This window comes from Schistocerca nitens, chromosome 10, assembly GCF_023898315.1.
Source record: "Schistocerca nitens isolate TAMUIC-IGC-003100 chromosome 10, iqSchNite1.1, whole genome shotgun sequence".
Lineage (NCBI taxonomy): Eukaryota > Metazoa > Arthropoda > Insecta > Orthoptera > Acrididae > Schistocerca > Schistocerca nitens.
The window spans coordinates 96,963,839-96,978,100 of NC_064623.1; the positions used below are offsets into that span (position 1 = coordinate 96,963,839).

General features: G+C 46.0%; 1 protein-coding gene across 1 annotated transcript in view; it reads right to left on the minus strand.

Moving 5' to 3' along the window:
* Nucleotides 1–14,262, minus strand: part of LOC126210237 (collectin-10-like) — a 98,124-nt gene that overhangs the window by 2,510 nt on the left and 81,352 nt on the right. The window contains exon 5 of the mRNA XM_049939424.1: nt 12,988–13,374. Within this exon, the coding sequence (XP_049795381.1) occupies nt 12,988–13,374 (387 nt within the window). The remainder of the gene's footprint in view (nt 1–12,987; nt 13,375–14,262) is intronic.

Sequence of the window (14,262 nt, forward strand, 5' to 3'; positions counted from 1 at the left end):
ATATGTACTTTATTACTTTGTAGCTGCACATTTAAATAGACTCATGCTCTCAGTAACATACGACAAAGTCAAGGGCTTTATTGAGTACCTTCTTGTTGAGATACTGATTTCCAGCCTGGCCCCAGAGATAACTGGAAGATCGTGATGTACGTCAGGTGAGGTAACTAAGGTGACATCACATGTTCGTTATGGGGCCTATATTTGTATAACACACTGTAGGGGATCGTTATGACACCACAAAAATCGTTCCTGGAAGGCTGGATACCACATAGCCAGGCAGCAAGCTGTGGACACTGTAAAGTGGCATGGTCTCCTGACCTTTATTTCTTACATATTCCGTCCTCACAATCGTATTCTGCACATCAAGACGCTTCATTCGAACCCAAACTCGATAACGTAGAGTCAATTTTGTGTGAATTCATGTAAGCGATATGCATATCTAATAAGGAAATCGCAAGTGCGCACCGAGGTTGGAAAAGTCGATGCTGGCGTACAAAACATGACGGCCACAGGAATTTTCGTTCCAGGGAGGTGGCCGGCCCACTGGGAGGTCCGTCCCTTCAGAGGAGTGGGTCGGCGCACACCTACTTTGGCCAAAGCGACCACCCAGAGAGAGTACAGCTTTTGCCAGAGCGAAGGGATAACGACTCCCGTGTTCCACTTAAAAGCAAATTCCGCTACATTGTGTGGGAGCGCCCAGAAGACGCATTTCTTCGCGGACCGACTGCGTGGTTACGGAGTTCTCACAGGAGGACAGTATACACCTAATGGAGATGCTACATATTTCCACATTGGTCGACTCAAACGAAACGTCATTCTCCCGTTTAAAAGAGCAACGCCGATTGGCGAAATATTTCTGACACAAAGAGCCAGAGGAGTGAGGGAAGACAGCGAATGATATACCCTTGCAACTTTTCCAGAAAAAGGGGCCATTCCATTGTTGCTCTTGGAGCAGGAACACGTAAAGAGAGCAAGTGCGCTCATACGTGTACGCAAAGAGCGATGAACGATGTCTCTCCTCAGTACTTCAGTGGGAGAGCACCTCTGTCGTTAGTGAATTGGAGTGATACTCTATATTGAGTTGGCTCGCAATTAAGTGTTATTCACTGTGTTGGCCGCCGCACTTATTGTGCGGTGTGAACACGGACAGAGTAGTAGTTAAACGCCTGTGAGCGAATATTGAGTGGCATCGCGATGGACTGGTTATCTGATTAGCGTACCATGCCAATAGACTAGGGGCAGACAGGAGTCCTTGACTTCATCAAGGTGTAGGGAGAGTTTGATTGGCGAAGATCAATCCAGATAGAAAGAGATAGTTGAGTTATTTGTCAGCAGTGAGTGACGCAGGCAGCAGTCGTCGCAGCTCATGGTATTGTGCGCTACAGCGTATGCGAGCCCCTCTTTCCTCCCTAACAGTACACTCCATTACATTTCTCATGTGACAGCCTTCACCATACCTAGAAAAGTTATTCAAGTTGTGTAGGCGTGGCTCTCAGCCATTCTGCCGAGTAAATAAAATTCTTAAAGAAAAGGGAGAAAAGAACCTTTCCATACTTTGTAAAATAATAGCATTCCTATCAATAGGAGGCTATCTATTGTTCCAAAAAGAACCCGGAAATTTATTATTTTATAAGAAAAAGTTTCACTTGATACCTCAGAATTTTTTGCAATAAATAATATTTTTCGTTCGTTTAATGTTTTTATTACACTAACTAGCAATACTCCAGTATCCAAGTATTCCACTAGTTATGTAAGAATGTAGAATATTTTTGTGTCTTTTGTTTACAGCGGACCACTCTGTTGCTGAACGTTTTTGAAGCAGTTCTTGTTGGTACATTAGGATCGTCTGTCTGGCTTCTGTACTAGTGTGAGATGGAAGTTGTTTCTTGCAGGAGCCAAAGGGTACTTGTTGGATCAATCCATTGCTCAACTTGACAAAATAAAACCCACACACTCACAATACAAGTGGAAACCTGGGCCAATGACGTCATGGCTTCTCCACGGTTACGTCTTGCGTCTCGACCTCGTTGTGGCTTAGAGGGCAAAAGCACAGCGATTTCAGAAACGATGGCGGACCGTGTGGGCTGCAGATTCCTCGACTTGCGCCATAGGGTGGTGGGGTTTCGGGTTCCGCTGGGTAGGTCAGGAGTCCACTACACGCAGCAAGCGGCTATACGGGTAGCAGGGGTTGTGTGGCGTGGACTGGGCGGTTTTTTGGGTTAGATGGCTTCGGGCAAGTACAGAAAGGGCAACAGCCTCAAAGGGTGGGGGGCAAAGTCAGGACATGCGGGGGCCAAGCAGCAATCGGCATTGTAATTGTAAACTGTCGAAGCTGCATTGGTAAAGTACCGGAACTTCAAGGGCTGATAGAAAGCACCGAAGCTGAAATCGTTATAGGTACAGAAATCTGGTCGAAGCCAGAGATAAATTCTGCCGAAATTTTTACAAAGGCACAGACGGTGTTTAGAAAGGATAGATTGCATGCAACCGGTGGTGGCGTGTTTGTCGCTGTTACTATTAGTTTATCCTGTAGTGAAGTAGAAGTGGATAGTTCCTGTGAATTATTATGGGTGGAGGTTACACTCAACAACCAAGCTAGGTTAATAGTTGGCTCCTTTTACCGACCTCCCGACTCAGCAGCGTTAGTGGCAGAACAACTGAGAGAAAATTTGGAATACATTTCACATAAATTTTCTCAGCATGTGGAGATTTCAATTTACCAGATATAGACTGGGACACTCAGATGTTTAGGACGGGTGGTAGGGACAGAGCATCGAGTGACATTATACTGAGTGCACTATCCGAAACTTACCTCGAGCAATTAAACAGAGAACCGACTCGTGGAGATAACATCTTGGACCTACTGATAACAAACAGACCCGAACTTTTCGACTCTGTAAGTGCAGAACAGGGAATCAGTGATCATAAGGCCGTTGCAGCATCCCTGAATATGGAAGTTAATAGGAATATAAAAAAAGGGAGGAAGGTTTATCTGTTTAGCAAGAGTAATAGAAGGCAGATTTCAGACTACCTAACAGATCAAAACGAAAATTTCTGTTCTGACACTGACAATGTTGAGTGTTTATGGAAAAAGTTCAAGGCAATCGTAAAATGCGTTTTAGACAGGTACGTGCCGAGTAAAACTGTGAGGGACAGAAAAAACCCACCGTGGTTCAACAACAACGTTAGGAAACTACTGCGAAAGCAAAGAGAGCTTCACTCCAAGTGTAAACGCAGCCAAAACCTCTCAGACAAACAGAAGCTAAACGATGTCAAAGTTAGCGTAAGGAGGGCTATGCGTGAAGCGTTCAGTGAATTCGAAAGTAAAATTCTATGTACCGACTTGACAGAAAATCTTTGGAAGTTCGGATCTTACGTTAAATCAGTAAGTGGCTCGAAACAGCATATCCAGACACTCCGGGATGATGATGGCATTGAAACAGAGGATGACACGCGTAAAGCTGAAATACTTAACACCTTTTTCCAAAGCTGTTTCACAGAGGAAGACCGCACGGCAGTTCCTTCTCTAAATCCTCGCACAAACGAAAAAATGGCTGACATCGAAATAAGTGTCCAAGGAATAGAAAAGCAACTGGAATCACTCAATAGAGGAAAGTCCATTGGACCTGACGGGATACCAATCCGATTCTACACACAGTACGCGAAAGAACTTGCCCCCCTTCTAACAGCCGTGTACCGCAAGTCTCTAGGGGAACGGAAGGTTCCAAATGATTGGAAAAGAGCACAGGTAGTCCCAGTCTTCAAGAAGGGTCGTCGAGCAGATGCGCAAAACTATAGACCTATATCTCTGACGTCGATCTGTTGTAGAATTTTAGAACATGTTTTTTGCTCGCGTATCATGTCGTTTTTGGAAACCCGGAATCTACTCTGTAGGTATCAACATGGATTCCGGAAACAGCGATCGTGTGAGACGCAACTCCCTTTATTTGTTCATGAGACCCAGAAAATATTAGATACAGGCTCCCAGGTAGATGCTATTTTCCTTGACTTCCGGAAGGCGTTCGATACAGTTCCGCACTGTCGCCTGATAAACAAAGTGAGAGTCTACGGAATATCAGACCAGCTGTGTGGCTGGATTGAAGAGTTTTTAGCAAACAGAACACAGCATGTTGTTATCAATGGAGAGACGTCTACAGACGTTAAAGTACTCTGGCGTGCCACAGGGGAGTGTTATGGGACCATTGCTTTTCACAATATACATAAATGACCTAGTAGATAGTGTCGGAAGTTCCATGCGGCTTTTCGCGGATGATGCTGTAGTATACAGAGAAGTTGCAGCATTAGAAAATTGCAGCGAAATGCAGGAAGATCTGCAGCGGATAGGCACTTGGTGCAGGGAGTGGCAACTGACCCTTAACATAGACAAATGTAATGTATTGCGAATACATAGAAAGAAGGATCCTTTATTGTATGATTATATGATAGCGGAACAAACACTGGTAGCAGTTACTTCTGTAAAATATCTGGGAGTATGCATACGGAACGATTTGAAGTGGAATGATCATATAAAAGTAATTGTTGGTAAGGCGGGTACCAGGTTGAGATTCATTGGGAGTCCTTAGAAAATGTAGTCCATCAACAAAGGAGGTGGCTTATAAAACACTCGTTCGACCTATACTTGAGTATTGCTCATCAGTGTGGGATCCGTACCAGATCGGGTTGACGGAGGAGATAGAGAAGATCCAAAGAAGAGCGGCGCGTTTCGTCACAGGGTTATTTGGTAACCGTGATAGCGTTACGGAGATGTTTAGCAAACTCAAGTGGCAGACTCTGCAACAGAGGCACTCTGCATCGCGGTGTAGCTTGCTGTCCAGGTTTCGAGAGGGTGCGTTTCTGGATGAGGTATCGAATATATTGCTTCCCCCTACTTATACCTCCAGAGGAGATCACGAATGTAAAATTAGAGAGATTCGAGCGCGCACGGAGGCTTTCAGACAGTCGTTCTTCCCGCGAACCATACGCGAATGGAACAGGAAAGGGAGGTTATGACAGTGGCACGTAAAGTGCCCTCCGCCACACACCGTTGGGTGGCTTGCGGAGTATGAATGTAGATGTAGATGTAGATGTAGAGTTCGTGTAAGTACTGCTCATTCTAGACAGGCGGTATTCAGTCACGGAGAAGAGTACGTCGGACATCGCGAAGAAATGGGTCAACAAGCTGCCACCGTGAGAGAATCCACTAGCAGCACACCTGCCGCCCACGCTGAGTCCGAATACTGCTGAATTGGGTTTCACAGCTGGTAGGCCACCTTCTTGCTATCTATCTTGGGGGACCATGCCTGAGCCACCTGGCTGCCCAGCCGTAATCATCCAAAGAGATTATTGTCAGATGTAAAGCACATCACCGGCAAGATACAATCACTACCATCACCATATGAAACCAATGATAATATTACCTATGACAGTGCCACTAAAGCGGGGTTGTTGGGTTGATGCATAAGTTCGTAGTGCGTTTTCGTAATACTGGAAGCTGAAGAAATGAATTAAAATTACTGCAATTGCCAGGGTTCGAACCTGGGTCTTCTTGCTTACTATGCAGAAACGCTGACCAGTACACAACCGCAGGACTATGCTGAACATCGCTGCACGAACTACCGAAGTCGAATGCCCTCCCCAACACAAACTTCATACCTTCAGCTTATTTTCTCCCTAAATTGCCACTATACGATCACCTATGGTACAGGACTTCCCCATTATGTCCAACACTGGGGTACTATTCCAATGCCAGAGAGGCCTGGCAATAGTGACAATTTAGGGGGAGAATACGCTGAACATATGAAGTTTGTGTTGGGGAGGACATTCGACTTGTGTAGTTCGTACAGCAATGTTGACCATAGTGCTATGGTGCTGTAATGGTCACCATTTCTGCCTAGTGTTCAAGAAGAATGTTAGGACGCTTACAGCGCCATCTATCGGTAAAATTTTCGCTAGCTTTTTTTTTATTTTGCCCCTTTATTTATTTAATCGTGTCTGAGCTACATCTGTAATTAATTAATACGCTATATATACTAGATTACAAATACAAGTAAATGATAGTTATTCATTCATATATACATTCATGATCTTCACATATTGTAAGTCGTCATTATTGTCTAAAGCAAGGCTCATATCTCTCTCCAGTGTTCGGCACACTTCACTGCAGCGTCGTTGGCCAACCACAGGTCTTGGAAAGTGCATGGGGCCAGCAAAGATGGACAGGTCAGCAGGTGTGTCATGGTTTGTTTTCCTCCACATTGTAAGGGCGCTTCTTCGGCGTATCCCCACTTGATCAGGTTATCCTGTGATCTTCCCATTTGATATCTAAGTCTATTTAGGCTCTTCCAGACTCTCAATTCCAATTGTAATTCAGCAGGAAGTTTTTCTTTAATGTTCCAACTTTTCAGACTGCCTTTGTCCAATTTCTGTTTCCACATTGATTCTCTAGTTGTAGCCTGACTTTCGGTTAGTGGACGTTCAGCTTTTATGAAGGCTTTCCTAGGTTTAAGTCTTGCCTCCGCTGGCTGATGTGCGTACAGGGGATGTCTTCTATCTTCGCACTGCCTGCTTCGTTCGGCCATCGCCAACGTTTGCCGTCTGATCTGTGGGGGGTCTATTCCAGAACACATATAAAGGAGATCACGGTTTGTAGGCTTCAGGCATCCCGTGATTAATCGACATGAGGCATTTAGTGCTGCGTCTAGCTTCTGAGGATGTGTCGATCTTCTCCAGACGGGGCATGCATATTCAGCTGGAGCAAAGCACAATGCCAGGGATGATGCACATAGAGTTTCAGGGTTTGCTCCCCTGTGTGAGTTGGTAAGTTTACGGATTATGCCGTTCCGTGTGTTGACTTTCGCTCTAGTTTTCTCTACGTGTTTCTTGTAAGACAATGTTCGATCTAACGTGACTCCAAGATAAACTGGGTTTGGGCAGTGTTGAAGTTTAACTGAGTTCCATTCCAATTGTAATTCCCTGTTTGCTTCCTTGTTGTTTAGATGAAATAAACAAGTCTGCGTCTTTGCTGGATTAGGTCGAAGCTGGTTCCCGTTGTAATATTCAGTTAGTTCTTCTAAGGCATCTGTTAGGTTTCTCTCAATCTGTTTGATTAATCTAGATTGGCATGCAATGGCTACATCATCAGCATAGATAAAGCTTCTTGTCGTCGGTCCAACTGGTTGGTCATTTGTATACAGATTAAAAAGTAGGGGGGACAAAACACTACCTTGTGGGAGCCCGTTCTTCTGGTTCCTCCAGTGACTTCTTTGTTCTTGAAATTCCACATAGTATCTTCTGTTGGAGATCAGTGATCTCACAACTTCAGTAAGGTGGTAGTTTCCCGTCATTTTGAAAATTTTTCGCAGGAGGCTTTTGTGGTTTATCGTGTCGTAAGCTGCTGATAAGTCGACAAACACCACGCCAGTTTTTTCTCCCTTCTGAAAACCGTCCTCTATGTATTGTGTTAGGCAGAGGACCTGGCCAGTGCAAGATTTACCAGGTCTGAATCCTGCTTGTTGTGGAATGATTTGCCTTTGTAGTTGTGGTGCTATTTTATTCAAGATAAGACGTTCATATAGCTTGAAAGGGCAGCACAGCAGCTTCAGTAATATGCTGTTCAAATTTGACGTCATTATGAGCAGTGGTTCTCTTTCTGCGGTGTTTTGAAACTGTAACTTTAATTATGGACACCGCGTATTTATTATTAGTATTAAATGACAAATTTTCGATATATAGACTAGTGACAATAGTCTCTCCTGTAAAGTTTGTAATTAATTTGAAACTAGAATCACAACATAAAGAACATATAATAAATTCACCACACACACAACTATGATCTTTTCCAACACTTCATGTTACTCGGTATCATCATTTTCATCAAGAACAATATGTGGACAAGCGCTTCAGTTAAAACTGTTGATACACCTCCGATTATAAAGTACTACTACTATGGTCATGATGTAGACACTGAAGTTATGTTCTCAACACTAGACAGCAACTGAGCAGTGCATAGCAACAAAAACTATGCTTTGTTGTTTGGACCCTTGTGGAAATGAATATCCGAGAAATTTTCATGGATGTTCACGTACACACTGTGAGGCTACAGATATACACTATGTGATCAAAAGTATCCGAACACCTGGGACACGGGGCTGAAAATGGTTTACAAATTCGTGGCGTCCTCCATCGGTAATGCTGGAACTCAATGTGGTGTTGACTCACCCTTAGCCTTGATAACAGTTTCCACTTTCGTAGGCATACGTTCAATCAGGTGCTGGAAGGGTTCTTGGGGAATGGCAGCCCATTCTTCACGGAGTGCTGCACTGAGGAAAGGTATCGATGTCGGTCGATGAGGCCTGGCACGAGATCGGCGTTCCAAAACATCTCAAAGGTGTTCTCTGTGCAGGCCAGTCCATTACAGGAATGCTATTGTCGTGTAACCAATCCACCACAGGCCGTGCATTGTGAACAGATGATCGATCGTGTCGAAAGATTCAGTTGCCATCCCCAAATTGCCCTTCAACAGTGGGAAGCAAGAAGGTGCTTAAAACATCAATGTAGGCCTGTGTTGTGATAGTGCCACACAAAACAACAATGGTGCAAGCCCCATCCTTGAAAAACACGACCACACCATAACACCACCGCCTCCGTATTTTACTGTTGGCACTACACACGCTGACAGATGACGTTCACCGGAAATTCGCCATTTCCTATCTTTTTCTCGCCTACTTGCTTAATCTGAAATATTTAACACATGAACTTACACTGGTGCCCAAAATTAAAGCAGCGAACCGAAATTTTGCAAGGTTACGTTTATTTTGGCACAAAACAGTGCAATCAGGTGAAAGTAAAGCAGAAACAGTATAAAGTATACAGAACGTAAACAACTGCAACATGCATAAGGATAGACAAAAATGTTCTTCATTTTTTCCAACTTAACGGATTTACATACACATTCTGACAAGTGGTTAATGCGCTCAGAACGGGTGTGATTACCTCTGGCAGCAGTACAGGTCTGTCAAACGACGGGGCGTGCTGTGAATGATGGCACCAATCTCAATTGAGACAATAACGCCCATTCTTCCTGCAGAGCTGCTTGGAGAGTTATTGGTGGATGCTGACATGATGCAACCTGTCTCGCTAGTGCATCTCAGACTTGTTGTATGGGATTTAAATCAGGAGACTGAGCAGGCAACGCCGTGCGTGCAATGTCTCCCGTGTCCAAGGAAACATCAGCCATCTGTGCTCTATGAGGTCGAGCATTATTCTCCATTAGTATAAAATCTGGGACCACAGCACCTCGCAGCAACCGCACATGAGCTCCCAAGATCCCGTCACGATACCTGCCAGCGTTTAAGCCTTGCTGATTCTCCTGTACAATTTCATGGAGAGGTGTTTGACTGATCAACATAATCCCTGCCCACTCCATTAGGAATCCTCCTCAGGATCGGTCTGTTACCAAAAAGGTTCGGATCCCAAAATCGTGTTCCACTTTCACTCCAGATGCGAATCTGTCGAGAATCACTGTCCAGACCGAGTAGGGACTCATCTGCATAAAGAACAATGGCCCACAGTTCGACAGTCCATGTGGTATGTTGATGGTCGACTCTAGACGTCCCTTCTGTGAAGATACGTCAGAGATACACATACAGAAGGTTTCTGACAGTAACAGCCACTCTGCTGAAGTCTTCTGTGCACCGTTTGCCTCGCTACGACACGTCCAGTGGATCCTGCGATGTCAGATGCCAGTTACCGTGCTGTGCTAAGATGGTACCGTCGTGCGTTTACAGCTAAATAGCGGTGCTCTATTTCTAACGTTACATGTGCTCTTCTTTGGGATACAGTTTAGATCTCTATAAACTGGAAAAGAGCAGAACGATTCACATTAAGCCATCAGTTTGGGACTGTCCTGCTTCCATTCGTCCCATGGCCTTCCACTGCAGAGAGCCTCGTAGGCTTCTTCTCTGTGCCATTCTGCACCGCCTCTGACTGTGTGCACAGCGATTGTGGATGCACTATCCCATTTGGTAGGTGCCTGACGTCATCACTGGCGTGGTTGTCCTTGACCAGAATGCCACCTTCCGTGCAGGACACGGTTGTACGGACATTTTTTGACAGTTTGTACGATAATGTCGTGAATTAGACACAGGCCGGAAAATAGCTGTTTGTAGCTTTAATCTTGGACACCAGTGTATTTATAAAATATACCGACGGCCTTGCCGCAGTGGTAACACCAGTTGCCGTCAGATCACCGAAGTGCTGTCGGGCTGGGCTAGCACTTGGATGGGTGGCCATCCGGTATGCTGAGCGCTATTGGCATGCTGGGTGCACTCAGCCCTTGTGAGGCAAACTGAGGAGCTACTTGACTGAGAAGTAGTGGCTCTGGTCTCGAAAACTATCTACGTCTACATCCATACTCCGCAAGCCACCTGTCGGTGTGCGGCGGAGGGTACCTTGAGTACCTCCATCGGTTCTCCCTTCCATTCCAGTCTCGTATTGTTCGTGGAAAGAAAGATTGTCGGTATGCCTCTGTGTGGGCTCTAATCTGATTTTATCCTCATGGTCTCTTCGCGAGATATACGTAGGAGGGAGCAATATACTGCTTGACTCCTCGGTGAAGGTATATTCTCGAAACTTGAACAAAAGCCCGTACCGAGCTACTGAGCGTCTCTCTTGCAGAGCCTTCCACTGGAGTTTATCTATCATCTCCGTAACGCTTTCGCGATTACTAAATGATCCTGTAATGAAGCGTGTTGCTCTCTCTTGGATCTTCTCTACCTCTTCTATCAACCCTGTCTGGTACGGATCCCACACCGGTGAGCAGTATCCGAGCAGTGGGCGAACAAGTGTACTATGACCTGCTTCTTTTGTTTTCGGACTGCATTTGCTTAGGATTCTTCCAATGAATCTCAGTGTGGCATCTGCTTTACCGACGATTAATTTTACATGGCCATTCCATTTTAAATCACTCCTAATGTCTACTCCCAGACAATTTTTGGAATTAACTGCTTCCAGTGTCCGCCCCCGGTAGCTGAGTGGTAGCCGGCACGGTAGCTCAGCGTGTTCGGCCAGAGAGCCGGTTGGCCTCTGTAATAAAAAACCGAGTGGAAGGATCAACCACCGAACTTGAACAGGATGTCTTGCGACGTCCGCAACGACCAAACACACAAGATCAATAACGAACAAAATGCAACAAAAAAAAAGTGGTTAGCGCGACAGACTGTCAATGCTAAGGGCCTGGGTTCGATCCCCGGCTGGGTCGGAGATTTTCTCCGCTCAGGGACTGGGTGTTGTGTTGTCCTAATCATCATCATTTCATCCCCATCGACGCGCAAGTCGCCGAAGTGGCGTCAAATCGAAAGACTTGCACCAGGCGAGCGGTCTACCCGACGGAAAGGCCTCGTCAAACGCCATTATTATTATTATTATTATTATTATTATTATTATTATTATTATTACTGCTTCCAGTTGCTGACCTGCTATACGAGGTGCATTCAAGTTCTAAGGCCTCCGATTTTTTTTCTAATTAACTACTCACCCGAAATCGATGAAACTGGCGTTACTTCTCGACGTAATCGCCCTGCAGACGTACACATTTTTCACAACGATGACGCCATGATTCCATGGCAGCGGCGAAGGCTTCTTTAGGAGTCTGTTTTGACCACTGGAAAATCGCTGAGGCAATAGCAGCATGGCTGGTGAATGTGCGGCCACGGAGAGTGTTTTTCATTGTTGGAAAAAGCCAAAAGTCACTAGGGGTCAGGTCAGGTGAGTAGGGAGCATGAGGAATCACTTCAAAGTTGTTATCACGAAGAAACTGTTGCGTAACGTTAGCTCGATGTGCGGGTGCGTTGTCTCGGTGAAACAGCACACGCGCAGCCCTTCCCGGACGTTTTTGTTGCAGTGCAGGAAGGAATTTGTTCTTCAAAACATTTTCGTGGGGTGCTCCTGTTACCGTAGTGCCCTTTGAAACACAATGGGTAAGGATTACGCCCTCGCTGTCCCAGAACATGGACACCATCATTTTTTCAGCACTGGCGGTTACCCGAATATTTTTTGGTGGTGGTGAATCTGTGTGCTTCCATTGAGCTGACTGGCGCTTTGTTTCTGGATTGAAAAATGGCATCCACGTGTCATCCATTGTCACAACTGACGAAAAGAAAGTCCCATTCGTGCTGTTGTTGCGCGTCAACATTGTTTGGCAACGTGCCATACGGGCAGCCGTGTGGTCGTCCGTCAGCATTCGTGGCACCCACCTGGATGACACTTTTCGCATTTTCAGATCGTCGTGCAGGATTGTGTGCACAGAACCCACAGAAATGCCAACTCTGGAGGCGATCTGTTTAACAGTCATTCGGCGATCCCCCAAAACAATTCTCTCCACTTTCTCGACCGTGTCGTCAGACCGGCTTGTGCGAGCCCGAGGTTGTTTCGGTTTGTTGTCGCACGATGTTCTGCCTTCATTAAACTGTCGCACCCACAAACGCACTTTCGACACATCCATAACTCCATCACCACATGTCTCCTTCAACTGTCGATGAATTTCAATTGGTTTCACACCACGCAAATTCAGAAAGCGAATGATTGCACGCTATTCAAGTAAGGAAAACGTCGCCATTTTAAGTATTTAAAACAGTTCTCATTTTCGCCACTGGCGGTAAAATTCCATCTTCCGTACGGTGCTGCCATCTCTGGGACGTATTGACAATGAACGCGGCCTCATTTTAAAACAATGCGCATGTTTCTATCTCTTTCCAGTCCGGAGAAGAAAAATCGGAGGCCTTAGAACTTGACTGCACCTCGTATTTTAGCTAAATGATAAAGGATCCAGTAATGCCTGCGGTTTGAGGATGACACGGTGGCCGGTCGGTACCGTTTGGCCTTCGTGGCCTGTTCGGACGGAGTTCTTTTTAGTATTCGTAAAATAATCAGACATTCGAAGCTGTGTTACACATGTTTAAAGAAGAAAGTAGTTTACCGGCATGTACTAACCTGTCTCAGTGACGAAGTCGCCCTCGACAGCTTCGTCCGTGAAGCCTATCAGGTAGTAGTCGTTGTTCACCTCGAGTTGGCGCACCAGCGCCAGTCCTCGGCTCCAGGTGTCGGTCACTGCCAGCGTCGCGTTCTCAGAGCGGCAAGCTTCGGCTGCCTGTGCGTGCGCTTTCTTCTCCCGGTGCACTCTGTAGAAGCGCCCCGCCTCTGAGAACCACGTGTAGGTATCCGGTACGCCCACCGACAGACGGCGCTCGCAGAAGAATGGCGCCGGGTTGCGGCACTGCTCGTCGTTCAGCAGGCCGTCGTTGCGGACGTCGACGCAGTCCTCGTCTCTGTCGTTGTTGGGTTCGTTAGGCTGCCACGGCAGGTAGCCTACCGGACGACCTGCCACACAACAGGGGCTTCAGCAAGGAACAGCACTGGGTCGGCTGTAAACTTAACATCGCGGCACGAGTCCTGCGCCAGTCTACTAAACCTTACAGGCTGCATGGTCGTGGCTTGCGAAACTTGTTTGTTCCTGACATTTCGTCCGTATCTGTGTGAGCAGAGAGTTTAATGGATGACAATGATCCAACCCTGAAGATTTACTTGCAATTGATACAACCATTGGTCGAAGCCTTCACAATGGGTCTCCCCCCCCCCTCCCCCCCCCCCCCCCCAAAAAAACCAGAAATAACACTGCCATGGGCGGAACTTGTCTAGTGTGCTTTTCTGCCGCTAGACGTGTATAGCGCAACTGAGTGTTAGAGAGCCTGTACACAGACACATTGGCCGTAGGTGAAGTTGCCCGTGATTGGTTGATTAGCTTTGGCGCCATTTTTCTGCCAAACGTCTCTCGCGCTCTTCCTATGTTCGCCGTGTTTTTGAGTTGAATTGAAGTTCAGAGGACTTCTGGAAAAAAAAAGTGGTTCAAATGGTTCTGAGCAAGAAAATATGTTATGTGAACATGTGTCCGGAAACGCTTACTTTCCATGTTAGAGCTCATTTTATTACTTCTCTTCAAACAACATTAATCATGGAATGGAAACACACAACAACAGAACGTACCAGCGTAACTTCAAACACTTGGTTACAGGAAATGTTCAAAATGTCCTCCGTTAGCGAGGATACATGCATCCACCCTCCGTCGCATGGAATCCCTGATGCGGTGACGCAGCCCTGGAGAATGGCGTATTGTATCACAGCCGTCAACAATACGAGCACGAAGAGTCTCTACATTTGGTACCGGGGTTGCCTAGATGAGAGCTTTCAAATGCCCCCATAAATGAAAGC